Source organism: Gopherus evgoodei, chromosome 3 (genome assembly GCF_007399415.2).
Source record: "Gopherus evgoodei ecotype Sinaloan lineage chromosome 3, rGopEvg1_v1.p, whole genome shotgun sequence".
Classification (NCBI taxonomy): domain Eukaryota; kingdom Metazoa; phylum Chordata; order Testudines; family Testudinidae; genus Gopherus; species Gopherus evgoodei.
Genome location: NC_044324.1, coordinates 157,703,433 through 157,722,690, shown reverse-complemented (window position 1 = coordinate 157,722,690; position 19,258 = coordinate 157,703,433). Strand labels below are relative to the sequence as shown.

The 19,258-nt window shown below is 43.2% G+C and overlaps 1 protein-coding gene across 5 annotated transcripts in view; it reads left to right on the top strand.

The window, feature by feature from the left end:
- The window catches only part of RMDN2 (regulator of microtubule dynamics 2), a 65,715-nt gene that overhangs the window by 27,019 nt on the left and 19,438 nt on the right, over positions 1–19,258 (top strand). For 3 of the 5 annotated variants that reach the window (XM_030557118.1, XM_030557119.1, XM_030557120.1), the window contains exons 6-10: positions 820–895; positions 5,281–5,358; positions 13,953–14,051; positions 18,817–18,870; positions 18,963–19,043. In XM_030557118.1, the coding sequence (XP_030412978.1) occupies positions 820–895; positions 5,281–5,358; positions 13,953–14,051; positions 18,817–18,870; positions 18,963–19,043 (388 nt within the window). Of the gene's footprint in view, positions 1–819; positions 896–5,280; positions 5,631–13,952; positions 14,052–18,179; positions 18,267–18,816; positions 18,871–18,962; positions 19,044–19,258 lie in introns of those variants that run through there. The other 2 variants (XM_030557121.1, XM_030557122.1) reach the window with 2 other exon arrangements.

Here is a 19,258-nt window from a genome sequence, read left to right as displayed (position 1 = left end):
GCATTCTTGACATATCACTAACACAACATAGTGTTCAGCTAATCTGCTTGATGCTGCTTAGTTGTGGTACTGTGTGTGCTGATTGCTCCACCATTGAGATGAAATGATTTGCTCCAGCAGATTCACTGCTGGGTTCAGGTTCTGAAAGACAGGATATGATAATGCTGTTTTCTATGTATAGCGAGTTGTGCTCCTTTTTCAAGCTCGACGTGTCATCTGTGGTAACTTTCACCCTTCTCTGTATGCCAGGATATATGTGTGCTGCTTATGTAACCCATATTAAGAGTGTGGCTCTTTCTCCACCTCTCATATCTGGTCCACATAAGGTTAATTAGTTCATTACAGCTGACAGCTAGAACCAAAAGGGTAAAAATTTTCAGAAGTGCCTAATTCCAAACGGGAGGGTGTGGGGGGGGGGGGGAAGTGACCTAGGCACTCAGTAGCCTAAGTCCGCTGACTTTCTCCTACGGGCCTACGTCACTTTTGTAAATGGCACTTTTTTTGGCTTAAGTAGTGGAAGCTCGTACTTTCAGCTCTGAAGGGAGGTCCCTGGTTCAAACCCCATTGAAGGCCTAAATCAGTTATACTTTCTCGTTGTCCGACAACTTATTTGCTGCCATTTTATCATGTTTTTCTATTTTCCAAATATTCACAACTCACATTCAATTTTGGGCCAGACAGTAAATCTTCAGGAATATTCTAGCAATGTATGAGGTAATTATGGAAATATTTTATAATTTGATTCAAAGAGATTTGACTAAAACGATCATAAATGTGTGAACTTTATTTTTGTTGTTTTGCTTTCCCCTCCCCCCACAGGTTTGCAATTATGTGCGGCTATATGTCTGAGTTTGACAGTATACAAAACAAAATCAAGAATGGCTGTCTCTTTAAGGTATGTTTTTTGGTAGTTTCATTAGCAACTATTCTTAATTTACTTTCCCCGATAGTATAAAAGGGAGGGTTTTGCAGCAAACTAACAGCCTCAGGGTATGTTTCAATGCCAGTGTTATGATTGAGAAATTATTTGTATTTGCTCCTACCACATATTGTCCATTAGCTTTCAAACTACAAGGATTTAAGTATGACTTCATATATCAATGGCAAGATTTTTGCTTTATTCTTTGACCTTAGCAAAGTAGGGGAAAGAATTCTGCTGTTGTAATTAAAAAAAAAAATTGAAACAAGTTTAACACCAAATGCAGCCATTTCCTACAGTGATTGCTGTTGCTTCGTCACCCTGGGGAAGTGATAATTTTGTTTCATGTTTTCCATTTGCAGATACATGTATATTTCACATTCAGAAACATGGGCTATGTCACTTAGCATTGTAACATGGGGAAAGGTCTTGCCAGGGACTTTGTCCTTATCCTCCTTTTCTAGCTTTACATCTTTCCCAGGGATTCTCAGACACACACATGGCTTCAATTACCATCTTTACATGGGTGATTCATAAATCTGTCTTTTTGCTCCTGACACATCTCTGGTCCCCCAAGCCTGTATTTCAGCCTCTTTCCAGCATCTCCTCTACAGCAGCAGAGTACACTCCCACAGGGACCCTCAGCCTGCTTTTTGGAGTCCTGGCCCCTAGGATATTGGCAAGAAAATGCTGTGGCCAGAATCCCTGCTTCTATTAGCTATACCAACCAGTGCCCAGTGTCTTGTGTTATTTCCTTTGTAGCTCCAGTTTTGAAGGTTTCTTTTGATGTTTTATTTTTATCTATTACATGGCACCATGGATGTGCATCACACTTTATAAAACAAAAAGAAGGAACTAAGTCTGCCACAGAAAGCTTAAAATCTTAGTTGTAATTGAAAGGTGTCTAAGGAGAAGTTTTGCCATGTGCTATTATATTATAATTGTTATTTATTGAGGCCCACATGCACCTATACGATCCATTTTGAATACCACCTTGCTGCACAAGTAGTCCCAATGAATGTATGAGATCCAGAAATAGAAGGCTGATAAACATGTGCTGCTTTTCAACAAGAGCAAGGATAGCAGAATTGTCCCTTATATAGCACTATTCAGTGGAATCGAGGCATTTTACTTTACACAGTAAATAAATAAATAAATAAATAAAAACTAATAAACACCGATACCAAATAAGGCAGTTTGTATCAATGAAAATGCTTCCATAATTAAGGAAGATTGTTAGCAATTGTCTAAATTGAAAGGTGTTATTTAAGTTGGGATGTGAAAGAGCATATTGTATAACATCAATATAGTACAAATCTCATCTCGGAGAGCATTCCACCCTTACATTACCAAGTGAGTAAAGCCTAGAGTATCTGGACACACAGAAAAGGTCAAGAATAGAAGAAAATGGATCGATCATGAGCCAGATATAATTACAAGAGGGTCATATAATTAAGAAGTAATATTTGCAGTTATAAAAGGAGTGAGTTTAAGAAGAGTCTCAAATGTTAACAGTACAATTTCCAGTAAGAATCTCCTCTTTAGAGGTAACTTCTGAAATCACGTGAATAATATAGAAACATGGGAATTACAGGGAAAAATAGATTGAAAGAGTAGTATATATGTGAATAGTTTGCCAAAAAATGAAATAGGAAGCTCTCAGATCTGCAAGAATATGATCATTTGAGTAGTCCAGATGAGAAGTTACAATACTTTGTACCACTATGTTAGGGCTTGTCTACATCAGAAAGTTGCAGCGCTGGTGAGGGAGTTACAGCGCTGCAACTTTGAAGGTGTACACATCTGCAGGGCACCACCAGCGCTGCAACTCCCTGTTTGCAGCGCTGGCCGTACTCCCGTTTTGTCTCGGGTGTAGAGGATCCAGCGCTGGTGATCCAGCGCTGGTAATCCAATGTAGACAGTTACCAGCGCCTTTCTTGACCTCCGTGGAAGGAGGAAGCCTCTGGTAATCAAGCTGGTTTCCTTTCCCGGTTTGCTCTCTCGGTCCCGGAGCCACCCAGCAAACCGCAGGGAAGGAGACCTGCTTGCTCGGGGTTCCGGGACCGAGAGAGCAAACCGGGAACGCCGCGGTTTGCTCTCTCGGTCCCGGAGCCAGCCAGCAAACCGCAGGGAAGGAGACCTGCTTGCTCGGGGTTCCGGGACCGAGAGAGCAAACCGGGAACGCCGCGGTTTGCTCTCTCGGTCCCGGAGCCACCCAGCAAACCGCAGGGAAGGAGACCTGCTTGCTCGGGGTTCCGGGACCGAGAGAGCAAACCGGGAAAGGAAACCAGCTTCGCCGCGGTTTGCTCTCTCGGTCCCGGAACCCCGAGCAAGCAGGTCTCCTTCCCTGCGGTTTGCTGGGTGGCTCCGGGACCGAGAGAGCAAACCGCGGCGTTCCCGGTTTGCTCTCTCGGTCCCGGAACCCCGAGCAAGCAGGTCTCCTTCCCTGCGGTTTGCTGGCTGGCTCCGGGACCGAGAGAGCAAACCGCGGCGTTCCCGGTTTGCTCTCTCGGTCCCGGAACCCCGAGCAAGCAGGTCTCCTTCCCTGCGGTTTGCTGGGTGGCTCCGGGACCGAGAGAGCAAACCGCGGCGAAGCTGGTTTCCTTTCCCGGTTTGCTCTCTCGTCCCGGAACCCCCCTTGAAGCCGCCCAACAGCGCTGCAGTGTGGCCACATCTAACACCACTTGCAGCGCTGGTTGCTGTAAGTGTGGCCACTCTGCAGCGCTGGCCCTATACAGCTGTACTAATACAGCTGTAACAACCAGCGCTGCAAAATTTTAGATGTAGACATGGCCTAAGTGACTGGCTTAGTTGAAAAAAATAGAGATGTAGGAAAAGTGAAACCTACAGTATCTGACAATTGAGTTATGTTGAGAAGCAAATGATAAATCAGGGTTGAAAAAAACTCCTTCAGGAAATTCCTTTTTTTTTGAAATACTGATTATGCAGAAATAATTTGCCTCAAAAAGTGAGACCTGAAAATGGAGAGAGGAGGGGACAGGTGAGTTTGGAAGAAAACATCTTTTTATTGATTTTTATTATCCTTTGTACTGTTTAATTCAGACCCATTTTATCTCCAGAACTGCAGGGCATGGGCGTAGCAGCTGTACTTCAAGTCACATTTCAATTGAAAAGTTAGATCTGTGGTTCAGTTCCTGTCTTAGACATCTATGTCCAATTAATTCTAGGTTCTGACTATCTGCCGTGGATGTATTTTCATATTATCCACCTCACAGAAAACCAGGTCCTGCTTCTGAATATAAAATGTTATGTGGTGCCATGTTCCACACTAGAGGAGGTTACATTTCAGTGGTTGATCATTTGTTCAGGTATACAGTATCTAGGAAGCAAAATAGGAGTGTTCGCATAGGGTTGATGCGCTGTACTTTTCTAATACCAGATAGGGATAAAATCAGGGGTGAAAGTAACTTACAGGACTTACCAGTACTGCTGGAGTCCCGAGGGGGCATGGCCTCAACTGGAAGAGGAGGGGCCTCTCTAGATTTAAAGGCCATGGGGCACTGGCTGTGGCTGGGAGCCCCAGGACCTTTAAATCAACTGGGGGCTCTCAGCTGCAGAGGTGGGTGGGAGCCCCTGGGACTCAGGGGCAAATTAAAGGGCCCGGGGCTCCAGCTGCCGTGGAGCTCCAGGCCCTTTAAATCCTCACCACAGCTCCAGCTGCCAAGCTGCAGGTGGGATTTAAAGGGCCCGGAGGTCCCCGCTGTGGGATTGAATCCTGGCTCCAGCCTGGCCGCCGAGCCGCAGGCTGGATTGAAAGGGCTCTGGGCTCCCCGCAGCTGCGGCGGGGAGCTCTGAGCCCTTTCAATCACAGTTCCAGCCCGGCTGCCGAGCCGTGGGTGGGATTGAAAGGGCTCTGGGCTCCCCACCTGCTGGGAAGCCCAGAGCCCTTTAAATTCCCGCTGCGGAAGCCAGTGCAGTCTGGCACGGTGTACTGGCTCTGGCCGGCACGGCGTACTGGACCGTACCGGCTTAACTTTCACCTTTGGATAAAACCAAAGTGTAATAGGTTTGGAGTACATCAGTCTTGTTTGTTTGTTTTTAAAGCTCTTTCAACTGTTTGTTTGAACTTTAGAGGAGTTAGGTCGTATTATAAATGCAATGTGTCCTGGTACGTTATGTGCAGAGTTGTTAAATAATTGCGTTTGTGGTTTTCTTCTGTAAGCAAGGGTATTGCCAGTTAAAATATTTACAGATCATTAGAAGAACTGTAGCAAAAGCAGTCACAAAAGATAACTTGAATAAATTTGCACTGATTTTGCAATGCAGTTTTAAAGTTTGAAGGCAACTCCCAACCAGAAATGAATATCCCATTTTCTTTCTTTTGAACTTATTTTTAACAGGAGCATCTAGACAAAGCGATTGAACTTAAACCTCAAGATCCTTGTTTATATTACCTAAATGGAAGATGGTGCTATTCAGTAAGTTGTTTTCTATGCCTAACAGCTGACTTGAGTGTGCTGAAAAATGGTGATGTGTTTACAATGGAATACTGAATACAATGGAATAACTGAAATCTGAGAGAAATGACACATTTATTGAAGTGGAAATGTTGAAATTGTAAACAAAGCATTGCTATGTACTTGTCATGAAATAATTTCTACACACAGTCTGTTATTAATACAGACTGCCCTCAGTATCCATTGTTATCACACTTGTTAACTATACCACGTACTCTTATTAAAAGCCTCTTGTTTTGAATTTTGTTTTATTATTTACACACCTCAGTGAAATGGTAACTAAGATTTGGAGAGGAAGCATGATTGTTTAGGTGTTAGGTACAAGCTGCTTTCTGCAAGCCTCTATTGTTTCTTTTTCCTTTTGTCTGGGACTTCTTCCATAGCTCAGCTTTCCTAGCCTTGCCTCGTTTCAGGGCTTAACTCCCTTTTCAAAGTCCTCACCCAGTCCTGCCCTTCTCGCTGGCCTACAGTCCAGAGGTATTCTCTCCTACTCCCAACTTTTCTTCCCAGCCTTCTCCTAGTCTGGCTAGGATCCTAGAGCTTCCTCCTCCCCACCACTCTATTTTCAGAGACTGATTGTAGACGCTCACTGCAACCCCTTTTCTGCTTTTAACTTCCTGACCTTTTAATAACCACGCAGCTCCTTCCCAGCTGGCACTCATGTTTCATTAAATCTAGCTTTTCCTCCCAATGCATCCAGGAACATAACTGGCCTTCCCAACCCAAATTAGCTCTTTCAGGCCCCAGGTGGGGTACACATCCCATCTTAGTGCTGTAGCTTTGTTAGATTTTCTTGAAAGTTATACAAACAAATACATGGCTTTTTTATAATAAAGTTTTTCATTGCTCCAGTAATGCAAAGGAGCTGTAAACCTGACCTAAGCATCTGGTTGAGATGGATTTATGGCTGCTTTGTATCACAGGAGTGGTACAGAACAGCTAAAACATACCAGTGAAACTGCACCAAGGCCTCTAATAAAGGCTATGTAAGTGTTAAAAGTTGACTCTCTTGAGTTTTCTTTTTGCAAATTACTCACAATTGCCAGACTCTCCCTTGATTTAGCTCAGGTGATTTCAGTGATGTTAAACCAGGGATCAATTTGACCCAACTACTTATACCATATTCTTTGTAATTCTCTTACTCTCATTCACTGGTAAGTGAAAAGCCTATGGAGTTTGTGCTGGATAAATGGGTGGCTACATATGCAGACTGTTATGGCATTTCTCAACTCTTATACTGGCAAACATGAAAGTATTTGTGTTGGAAGCTGATAGTTTACAACAAGGAGGCTGTCTGGTTATTTAATTTCTGCCAGAAGTCCTGAGACATTATACAATTACTTAATTCAATTCCATCTTAATATACTGTAATAAAACAAGAACCTCTCATGATATTTAAGTAGGTGACAGTAATATTTTTGCTAAAATTGAATGGATTGGAAGGTTTTATTGAGGACAATTGTATTGTGTTTTTAGTTAGCTATTACCAAGGAAGCATTGAGGGAGGAAATTCTTTAGGGATGCAAGTCTTTTCCAGGCTGAATTTTCAGATTGAATGGGTTTGTTTCCTTGGTAACAGATTCCTGGTATTTGAAAAAGACTTTGAATGGACACAGTTTGCATTTTGTTAATTGGCCGACAGCACTAAGTTCTGGTACTGCTGGACCCTGGGAGAAAGGGAGGCTGCTAAGAACTTCTCATGTAGCCTTAAAACCTCCAGTAGAGAATGGCAGTCTGTTCCCTGTCCTCCAATAGTAGGATTTTGTATGAGATTTTTGGCAGCCACCACTTCTGGCAGCAGCCTATGGGTAGCTTTCTTTCCTCCAGAGAGAGGCAGCTGCCAGTCCCCATCCCTTCTATTGATACCATGGTTTCTGGAGATGTCTTCTTGATTATTCCCCTCTTTGTCAGTAGGTTGGATATCTTGGTGACCTCTCCCCCTCCAACATAGTAGGGTTAATCGGGGAGTTGATGACTCCTTGGGCTCTCTCCTCTGAGCACCTTTTTCAAGCAGGGAAAATAAAAAGAAGCATGGGAAAGGGAAACGACCGAACCCCCCTCATCCTCAGATAGTAGAGAACTATCGTCTTCTTCAGACTCCCAGATGTATGACAGACTCCAGTGGGGGAAAGCAGGCTTTTTAGGACAGATGCCCTCCAAAAGCTAATTGTTCAGCCTTCAAAATTGATCCTGATGGTGATGTGGATTCTATTCCTCCAAGGGACATCAGGAAACGATAAAATCCTGGGATGATGCCTTGTTTTCAATATCTGATTTCCAGAAAGTATAATGGACTCTGAATGGAAAGACCCCACAGAAAGAGGGGCATCACCAAATTATGCCAGAAGGTGTATAAAGTTCAAAGAGGGAGAGCATCCAAATTCTCCTCAGATCCCAAAGGGGATTCCTCCATTTGTAAGAGCTAATAAACCCACTATCCCAGTAGAAGGGACAGGCACCCTCAAGGATCCCGGTGACAAGAAGCTTATGTTTCTCTTGAAATGAGACCATAATGCTTCTTCCCTTGCCCTTTGCAATGCCGTCAGGGTAGCTTCAAGCTATTAAGTTAGAGCCATGGGCTGGGCTAGCTTCAAAAATCCTAACCTAAGAAAGATTAAAAAATCAATCAGAGGCCTGTGGATGTCTTGTTCTTCTTGTACTGTATTCCTGTGATATCAGCCACGTCCTGCCCTGCTCTCCACTCCCAGGAGGAACCTGTGGTTCTGAACCCAGGAAGCAGACAGTGAGTGAAATTCTGGCCCAATTGAAGTCAAGGGAATTTTGCCACGGCCATTGAGAGGATCCGCATTTCACCTAGTCTTTCTGAAACTCATCTTGTACAGGCCTCCCCAGCTATCTCACACTCTTTAGGATAACCTCAAACATTGTAATTAAAGGGTTTTTTAAAACTGGAACAAGTTTGAGTTCAACAGCTCCAATCTAATTCTTTCCTGGGCATCAGTATAGCCCTGAAACACCTTTTAGAATAGAATACACATTCTGGGCCAACTTTGTGCCTTTTATTTTTGCATCACTTCCATGACACAAAGGGAATGGAGAACAACTCCTGTAGGATGGGTGGGGATTCTCTTTGCATAGAGGAAGCGGTTAGAGTATCAATCTGAATGCTTAAAGCTCTGTAGAAGGCAGTAGGATGCTTATGTATTATCCATAATAATAGTACCAAACCCTGTGCACATTAAATATTGTTAAAAATGAAATATTTCCCATCCATACTTTTAAAATGTAGATAACTGTGTTGCTTTAAATTGGTGTTTCTTTTTAATGTAAAAAAGGCAGAGCAAAGCTATTTATTTTAGTTTGAGCAGTGCAAAAGTGCACCCAAGCCAGCTAAAATACCAAACCAGACTCCAGTAAAGTAATTCTTAATAAATCTGGTAAGAAATCAAGGCAACTGCCAGACAGAACTTGTATTTAAATTTCAGCCTGCAGAATTAGGGCAGCAAATTATAAATTCCACAGTTTAAAACTTGGAAGTTCTCTTCACTATTGCATCATAGTAGGGGTGTGTGTGTATGTGTAAGCAACTCTAGAATTTTGGGTGGTCCAGAGATGTTCAATATGAGCAGTTTCTCTCCCTTCCTTTTTCGTTCTTACCCTACTAATGGGTTCACTGTATCTGGATCAGATGGACCTAAAGATACCAGTAATACCTTCCTCCCACTCTAAGAGAGCAAAAAGCATTGCAGCAATGGGTTGGCTTGAAGAAAGCAATATATTCTTTAAACTCTGCTGCAACCTCTCTATCCCACTCAATAGGTTTTAGAAAATAAAGAGCAGGTGAAAAGTGCAGTGTGAGGAGGAGGAATCATTTTATCTACACACTAGCTGACATTTTTAAGTTTTAACTCACATGCTGCACTTAGTAGCACGATACTGGCACTATGCATTGCAGGGGAGAAACGCCACGTTGTCTTAATGAACAGGAAACCATGAGCTTGTCAAAGAGTATTTCTTTCGAAACCAGGTCTTTGAAAGAGGCATTGGGAGGGAGAAAGATAATGAAAATTGCTACAGTTCCTTCTTAATATTGTTTATCTGCAGAATATTATTTTTAGTGGTTTCAAGTGAAAGACTTACTGACAACATCATTTCTCAGGAACTGGCTTTTGCCAGAAGACCAGCGAGACTTGGCCAGGTTGCTTTGTCTCCATAAAATGCTACTCAAACTTGGCCAAAACGATTGAGGTCAGACGAGAAAATAGTCTGTACACACTTTACTGTTGTATGCTGGCTACATTAATACTTGGCAATGGCATATTTTATAGAACAGTTTATAATAAGAAATATTAAAAAATTCACATCCCATGAAAATTTTAAAATTATAGTGGATGGCAGTGGCTAGGTATATGTTACGATCATTAGTTTTGGATAGATTCTTTTCTTTAATGGAAAGCTATCAGCTGTCAAAATCAGGTGGATAATAGCTGACTGCAGCAGCAAAGAGCAGAGGAGCAACTAAGTAAGGGTTTGAGAGTTCTGAAGCTTTCCATCCCCCATTTTCATTCATCACCAATCATCAGTACTGTAGCACAACAGACATGAATTTTAAAGGCCCAAGTCTTTGGTTGCAATGTGGTGCTCTGTCTAAGCTGAAACAGGGTTGACTCACCACATTTTTCAGCTCCTGGTTCTCACATGAATTCTTCTCATCTCTTCATTCTTTGGTCGCATCCCCTCTTCTCTTGCCCCTCTATGAAGGTCATGCCAGCAGTTGCCAAGGAATCTTAGCCCTGGTCTTTACTACGAATTTAGGTCAGATTTAGCAGTGTTACATTGATTTAACCCTGCACCCATCAACATGACAGACTTTTCTTCAACTTAAAGGACTCTTAAAATCGATTTCTGTACTCCTCCCCCGACGAGGGGATTAGTGCTGACATTGACCTTGCAGGATCGAATTTGGTGTAGTGTGGGGTAGTGTGGTCGCAATTTGATGGTATTGGCCTCCACGAAATATCCCAGAGTGCTCCATTGTGACCGCTCTGGACACCACTCTCAACTCAGATGCACTGGCGAGGTAGACAGGAAAAGGCCCGCAAACTTTTGAATCTCATTTCCTGTTTGGCCAGCGTGGCAATCTGCAGGTGAGTGCAGATGTCATCAGCAGAGGTGACCATGACTGAGTCCCAGAATTGCAAAAGAGCTCAAGCATGGACTGAACGGGAGGTACAGGATCTGATCACTGCATGGGGAGACGAATCTGAGCTTTCAGAACTCCATTCCAAAAGACAAAATGCCAGAATATTTGAAAAAAATCTCCAAGGGCATGAAGGACAGAGGCTATAACAGGGACCCACAGCACTGCCATGTGAAACTTAAGGAGCTCAGGCAAGCCTATCAAAAAAGCAGAGAGGCAAATGGCCACTCTGGGTCAGAACCCCAGACGTGCTGCTTCTATGATGAGCTGCATGGCATTCTAGGAGGTGCAGCCACCACTACACCAACTCTGTGCTTTGACTCTGTCAATGGAGTAGCATGCAACAGGGATGCGGGTTTTGGGGACGAGGAAGATAGCTCACAGCATGGAAGCAGAGAAACTGTTTTCGTCAACAGCCAGGAACTGTTTCTCGCCCTGGACCTGGAGCCAGTACCCCCTGAACCCACCCAAGGCTGCCTCGCGGACCCGCCAGGCAGAGAAGGGACCTCTAATGAGTGTACCTTTGTAAATATTATACATGGTTTAAAAGCAAACGTGTTTAATGATTAATTTGCCCTGGCATTCGCAGCCAGTACAGCTACTGGAAAAGTCTGTTAACGTGTCTGGGGATGGAGTGGAAATCCTCAAGGGACATCTCCATAAAGCTCTCCTGGAGGTACTCCCAAAGCCTTTGCAAAAGGTTTCTGGGGAGGTCAGCCTTATTCCGTCCCCCATGGTAGGACACTTTACCATGCCAAGCCAGTAGCATGTAGTCTGGAATCATTGCATAACACAGTGTATGGTCCCTGGTGTTTTGCTGGTTTGCTGGTGTCAATTCTTTATCTCTTTGGGCCCAGAATCGGTGTTCCATGGCATGAACCTGCCCCATTAACACCATGATGTGCACATTGCTGGAGCCCATACTTTGAGAGAAATCTATGTCCGTGTCCTCATCACTCTTGTCACCACGCTGCCGTCACCTCCTCGCCTGGTTTTGCTTTGGCAGGTTCTGGTTCTGCATATACTGCAGGATGATGCACGTGGTGTTTACAGTGCTCATAATTGCCACGATGATCTGAGCGGGCTCCATGCTTGCGGTGCTGTGGCGTCTGCACTGAAAAAAGGCGTGAAACGATTGTCTGCCATTGCACTGATGGAAGGAGGGGCGACTGATGACATGCCTTAGAGGGAATTAAAATCAACAAAGCGGGTGGGTTTGCATCAAGGAGAAATGCACAGAATGACTCCCTCAGGAATCAGAGGGGTAGCCGTGTTAGTCTGGATCTGTAAAAGCAGCAAAGAATCCTGTGGCACCTTATAGACTAACAGACGTTTTGGAGCATGAGCTTTCGTGGATGCATGCATCTGAAGAAGTGGGTATTCACCCACGAAAGCTCATGCTCCAAAACGTCTGTTAGTCTATAAGGTGCCACAGGATTCTTTGCTGCTCCCTCAGGAACTGAACTCAAAACCCTGGGTTTAGCAGGCCAGTGCTCAAACCACTGAACTATCCCTCTCCTCACTATTCATGGAGGAAGGGAGGGGGGAGCAAATGAATACAAATGAATACAAAACAAATCTGGTCTCTTTCTTATTTTGATCTACTCCATCTCTCTTATACATCTTTGGCTGGCAGCAAATGGTGCAGTATGACTGCTAGCTGTTGTCGTATACTGGGTATTTGCCAGAAGACGGTGCAGTACGACTGCTAGCCATTGTCGTCTGCTGGCTGCTCGCCAGAAGATGGTGCAGTACGACTGCAGGCAGGACTGAATCTCCATGAGACGAAACTTAAAAAGAGAATGACCTGGAGTCACTCCCATGTCTGCCTAGGTGCCCCTGACTGACCTCATCGAGGTCGGCTAAAAGAGCACCCAGGAGATGACGACAACAGCTACCAGTCTTAATGCACCATCTGCTGCCAAAAGGCAATGAGCTGCTGCTGTGTAGCAATGCAGTACCGTGTCTGCCAGCACCCAGGAGATGTACGGTGATAGTGAGCTGAGCGGGCTCCATACTTGCTGAGGTATGGCACCTGCATGGGTAACACAGGAAAGAAAGCTCGAAATAATTGTCTGCCGTTGCTTTCACGGTGGGGGGCCTGAAGACATGTACCCAGACCACCCGCAACAATGTTTTTGACCCATCAGGCGCTGGGATCTCAACCCAGTATTCCAGTGGGCAGCGGAGACTGCAGGAACTGTGGGATAGCTACCCACAGTGCAACACTCTGCAAGTCAACGCTATCCTCAGTACTGTGGACGCACTCCACCGAGTTAATTGTCTTAATGGTCTTAAGTGGAGAAGCACACAATCGACTGTATAAAGTCGATTTCTAAAAAATCGACTTCTATAAATGCGACCTAATTTCGTAGTGTAGACATACCCGTAGTGCCTAACTCCTTAGGCATATGCCTTGTCAGTGCTAATCAATTTCAGTAAGCATCAGATGTACGGTTAAAGTACAGATGTGCAGGAGAATCATCCTGCTTTTCCTCTCCAGAAACACTAGTTTTCCTCCAAATGTTAGTTGGGGGGAAAACAGGTAGTTCCTCCACTCAGTGAAGTGGCATCTCATTTGAGAAAATCAATTTCTCCATCCCTGTATTGTCATCTCTTTGCTGTTTCTGCTTTGATTAGGGATTTGGCGTCTCTGTTCATTGGGTTAGGTGGTGGAACTAAAAATATTATGGCAGTGACCAACCCACTCACTCTCAAGAATCCTTTCTTGTGACTGCTGGAGTATGCCTAGCTATATATGGGAAGGAAATGGCGTACAGTATATGCTGTCGTCTGACAATGACAACACGGAATGAAGAAAACTCCAGAAGGTCCCTTTACACCAGTCTGTAATCCTGGAAAGTGAGAGGCTCCTTGGCATGTACTATGAGTCAGAATTCAAGCGGACAGCTGGGTACCTACTTAGTGATACCTGTGTCAAATCACTGCACAAAAAATGAACTTGTCTTAGAAGAGCATTAGCTTCCCACATAATGACAATATCAACAATTGCCTCTAATGTTCAGAAATATTTAGTAGATGGGCTATCAAGCTGTACCCTCTATTTCAACCTGACATTTTAAAAACTGATGTGGGTAGTGATAATCTCATGTCAGTTTAATCAGTATTTTGCACTGAATTTATCATGATGTGTATATTGTATTTTACAGTAAAAAGGGATTTATTAAAAAACCTTTAAATTATGTCAAATATTCAATGTGTGTATAAGAGATGACTCTTTGGGACAGTGAAACAAAAATATTTGATTAAAGACTCCTTTTGGTGTTCCTTTGCACACCAAATTGTGTAAGTATACAGTATTACAAGGCAATATTTTGCTTCACAACTGGAAAGTAAGCTTAAAGTATATTTTCCTTCTCTGGTTTTATTATAGGTAGCACAGTTGTCTTGGATTGAGAAGAAAGTAGCCACTACTCTTTTTGGGACTCCACCAACTTCAACAGTACAGGAAGCTTTGCAGAATTTCCTTAAGGTAGATCCTATCCAACAGTTCTCCAGAGTAGCTATTTACCAAATACTCTGTGTGACTGTTTTCAAGAGATCAGCTGAACAATTTATCTTCAGCAGCTATAAATTCAAGGTTCTATCACATAGTTCTATAATAACTGTTTTTTTAAGTTAGTATGGAATAGAGTGAGTAGCACCACTTATGTATTTATATATTCACTTTTTAAAAATTTCAGTAATCTCCCAAGTTAATTGCTATCAGATTTCATGTCAAAGCTACAGATGCCTTCGAGTCAACAGTAACCTTAGTGAACAGCTCTTATGTTAAACTAATTTTTAAGGGACTTGCATAAGTGAGGATGATTTTTATGCAATTTCAATGGAAAACTCTGACACTGTGGCCATTTCCTCTTTCTAATCTAAACTTTGCATTCTGCAGCTTTCAGTGGGAAATTCTTCCTTCTGTGGGAGATGAGTAAATACTAAGAGTGCATGTAATATGAAGAAAAATGAATGGTTCCATCACATAGGAGCATGTTCTGTGCATTTGTCTTTGAATTCACAATTTTAAGAAAACTGTGCTCACATGTTAAAGCTGCCATTGGGTAACTTTTATCTGTCACTGCTATTTCTGCAGCTGCTAAGTATAAGACAGGTAACAAATTCAAAAGGGCAAATTTTCATAAATGTGATTACTTAGAATCATAGATTAGGGTTGGAAGAGACCTCAGGAGGTCATCTAATCCAACTCCCTGCTCAAAACAGGACCAACCCCAACTAAATCATCCCAGTCAGGGCTTTGTCAAGCTGCTCCGTAAAAACCTCTAAGGATGGAGATTCCACCGCCTCCCTAGGTAACCCATTCCTGTGCTTCACCACCCTCCTAGTGAAATAGCTTTTCCTAATATCCAACCTAGACCTCTCCCACTGCAACTTGAGACCATTCCTCCTTGTTCTGTCATCTGCCACCACTGAGAACAGCCTAGCTCCACTCTCTTTGGAGCCCCCTTTCAGGTAGTTGAAGGTTGCTATCAAATCTCCTCTCACTCTTCTCTTCTGCAGATAAGCCCAGTTCCCTCAGCCTCTCCCCATAAGTCATGTGCACCAGCCCCCAATCATTTTCGTTGCCCTCTGCTGGACTCTCTCCAGTTTGTCCACATCCTTTCTGTAGTATGAGACCAAAAACTGGATGCTGTACTCCAGATGTGGCTTCACCAGTGCTGAATACAGGGGAATCACTTCCCTCAGTCTGTTGGTAATGCTCCTACTAATGCTGCCCAATATGCCATTAGACTTCTTGGCAACAAGAGCAAACTGATTCATATCCAGCTTCTCATCCATTGTAATCCTCAGGTCCTCTTCAGAACTGCCTCTTAGCCAGTTGGTCCCCAGTCTGTAGCACAGCATGGGATTCTTTCATCCTAAGTGCAGAACTTTGCACTTATCCTTGTTGAACCTCATCAGATTTGCTCACCAATTTGTCTAGGTCACTCTGGATGCTGTTCGTACCCTCCAGCAGGATCTACCTCTCCCCCAGCTTAGTGTCATTCACGAACTTGCTGAGGGTGCAATCCATCCCATCATCCAGGTCATTAATGAAGATGTTGAACAAAACCATCCCCAGGGCAGTCTGCTTGATACCAGCTGCCAACTAGGCATTGAGCCATTGATCACTACCCATTGAGCCTGACGATCTAGCCAGATTTCTATCCACTTTATAGTGCATTCATCCAAACCATACTTCTTTAACTTGCTGGCAAGAATACTGTGGGAGACTGTATCAAAAGCTTTGCTAAAGTCAAGGTATATCACGTCCACCACTTTCCCTGTATCCACAGAGCCAGTTATCTCGTCATAGAAGGTAATGAGGTTGATCAGGCATGATTTGCCCTTGGTGAATCCATGTTGACTGTTCCTGATCACCTTCCTCTCCTCCAAGTGCTCCAAAATGGATTCCTTGAGGACTTGCTTCATGATATTTCCAGGGACTGAGGTGAAGCTGACCAGTCTGTAGCTCTTCTCTTTTTTAAAGATGGGCCCTATATTTGCCTTTTTCCAGTTGTCTGGGATCTTCCCCGATCGCCATGAGTTTTCAGAGATAATGGCCAATGGCTCTGCAATCACATCAGCCAACTCCCTCTGTACCCTCATATGCATTGCACCAGGCCCCATGGACTTGTGCATGTCCATTTTTTCTAAATAGTCCTTAACCTGTTCTTTCACCACTGAGGGCTGCTCACCTCCTCCCTATACTGTGATTCCCAGTGTATCAGTCTGGAAGCTGATCTTGTCTGTGAAGACCGAGGTAAAAAAAGCATTGAGTACTTCAGCTTTTTCCACATCTTCTGTCACTAGGTTGCTCTCCTATTCAGTAAAGGTCCCATACTTTCCCTGATCGCCTTGTTGCTAACATACCTGTAGAAACCCTTCTTGTTACCGTTGCTAGCTGCAACTCCAATTGTGCTTTGGCCTTCCTGATTACACCCCTGCGTACCTGAGCAATATTTTTATACTCCTCCTAGTCATCTGTCAAAGTTTCCACTTCTTGTAAGCTTCCTTTTTGTGTTTAAGCTCACCAAAGATTTCTCTGTTAAGCCAAGATGGTCGCTTGCCATATTTGCTATTCTTTCTGCACATCGAGATGGTTTGTTCCTGCTCCCTCAATAAGGCTTCTTTAAAATAGAGCCAGCTCACCTGGACTCCTTTCCCCCTCATATTAGCCTTTCAGGGGATTCTGCCTGTTAGTTCCCTGTGGGAGTCAAAGTCTGCTTTTCTGAAGTTCAGGGTCCTTATTCTGCTGCTCTCCTTTCTTCCTTTCATCAGGATCCTGAACTTGACTATCTCATGGTCACTGCTGCCCAGGTTGCCACCCACTGCTCCTTCCCCTACTAATTCTTCCCTGTTTGTGAGCAGCTGGTCAAGAGGACCACAGTCCCTAGTTGGTTCCTCCTGTACTTGTGCCAGGAAGTTGCCCCCAACACTCTCCAAAAACTTCCTGGATTGTCTGTGCACTGCTGTATTGCTCTCCCAGCAGATGTCAGGGTGATTGAAGTCACCCATGCAAACCAGGGCCTGTGATCTGGAAACTTCTGTTAGTTGTCCGAAGAAAGCCTCATCTACCTCATCCTCCTGGTCTGGTGGTCTATAACGGATGCTTACCACAACATCACCCTTGTTGCTCTCGCCTCTAAACTTAACCCAAAGAGACTCAACAGGCTTTTCTCCAGTTTCATATTGGAGCTCTGAGCAATTATACTGCTCTTTTAAATACAGTGCAACTCCTCCAACTTTTCTCCCCCACCTGTCCTGCCTGAACAGTTTATACCCATCCATGACAGTGCTCCAGTCATGTGAGTTATCCCACCCAGTCTCTGTTATTCGAATCACATCATAGTTCCTTGACTGCACCAGGATTTCCAGTTCTTTCTGCTGATTTCCCAGGCTTCTTGTGTTCGTGTACAGGCACCTAAGGTAACTAGTTGATTGCCTTATTTTCTCAGTATCTATCAGGAGGCCTCCCTGTTGCATCTTCCTCCTCGTGTTTCCTCCCAGTATCCCACTTCCCCACTTAACTCAGGACTTAGGTTTCCATCCCCTTCTTGAACTATTTTTCAGATTTATTGGACAAACACTTTTTTTCCTCCATATCAAACTTTTTTCATGTCCGTACTTTGTTTAAAAATAAAACAAACAAAAATTCCTGTATTGTTAGACAATACATATCTACATCTACACGACCACCCTGCCTATATAACCAATGCTGATTCTGTTTAAGGGTCACTTCCCACTAAGTCAGTGGAAAAACTCCTATTGACATCAGTAGACTTTGGCTCAGGCTCCACTGCTGTAAAGTAACTGTAGTTTTAAGTTTTCTTCTGCACCTGTCTAAACCTGATGATGTATGTTTGTGCATTTTTTCCATTATCTGGTAATATGCAGTCCCACCAATAACAGCGAATGTTTTGGCCTAAGAAATAGCAGTGGTAGTAAATTCCACTGAGATACTTCATAACTACTGTCCTCTTCGTTACCAAATGTTTTGTGAAATGTTCAATCATCATTAAGATTTGCACCTCTCTTATATGTTCAAAAAGGGGTAATATCTGTGGCTCTTGTGAAATACATTTCTGAGTACATGTATCTAACTCTGCAGGGCATCAGAAGAGTCTATCCAGAGCTCTTACAACAAAATTTAGCATTAGAGGAGCAGAGGGAGTGATGTCAGATGTTTTCAAATATATTTTAAAGTCATCTTGAACTTTCCAGGAGAGAGAGTAAAGAGGAGGGTGGACACAGAGATAAAAGAAGCAAGGAGAGAGAGGAAGGGTGAAAAAAATTGATACAACAACTGTGCATAGTTCTTGCCCATTTGCCTAGAGTGTGCAATGGTTGCTTGGTTATTTGACAGCAGAGTAAAATAACACTGTTTTTTTATTATTATCTTCCACCTGGTATGAATGGATGAATGCTGTTGATTTTGTACCTGGGATGATGCATTTTCTTGATCCTTTTATGAGCATTTAAGAGAGAGAAGCTCCAGGACTTCAGCAAATTCTCAAAAAATTACTTGTCCAGCTTTTGTGTGTTAACCATAAGAATTTTACATGTGTATATATTTTTAAATAGTGCTAAAGAGATTATGGAGCATTGATATGAGATGATTCAGACAGAAGGGACCCAGCCTAAATCTTTGAGGAAGCTTTGTGCTTTACTGGAAATTGTATCTTGACCACATTAGTATCATCACGCTATATTTGTGTCTCTGTTGTTTCCTGTATTTTATTATCCAGGCTGAAGAACTGCATCCTGGATATTCTAAATACAATTATGTGTATTTGGCAAAGGTAACTAAAACAGTTTACTTTAAAAAAATAATTCATAGAATCTGGTATTATAGAAGGCCTGGTTAGTTTTTACACATTTTTTTTTCTTTCAGTGCTATAAAGATCTTGGCCAGAGAAGCAATGCACTGAAATACTGTGATTTTGCATCATCATTGTTACCAGTTACCAATGAGGTGAGTACCGAAAGTGGCTATGAGTTTCTGTTGTGATTGTTGTCGTCCTCTCTGGCACTCATCGCTGCTGTGTCCAAATACACTAGGGTAATAAAGCTACACCTCTTGAAGGTGAAACCCTCCTCCTTTCTTTTTAAGCCAGTTTATTACAATAGTTGATTCCGTCTGTGTGAAATATCTGACGAAATGGTTGTTTGGGAAGCTTCCTAAAGCTT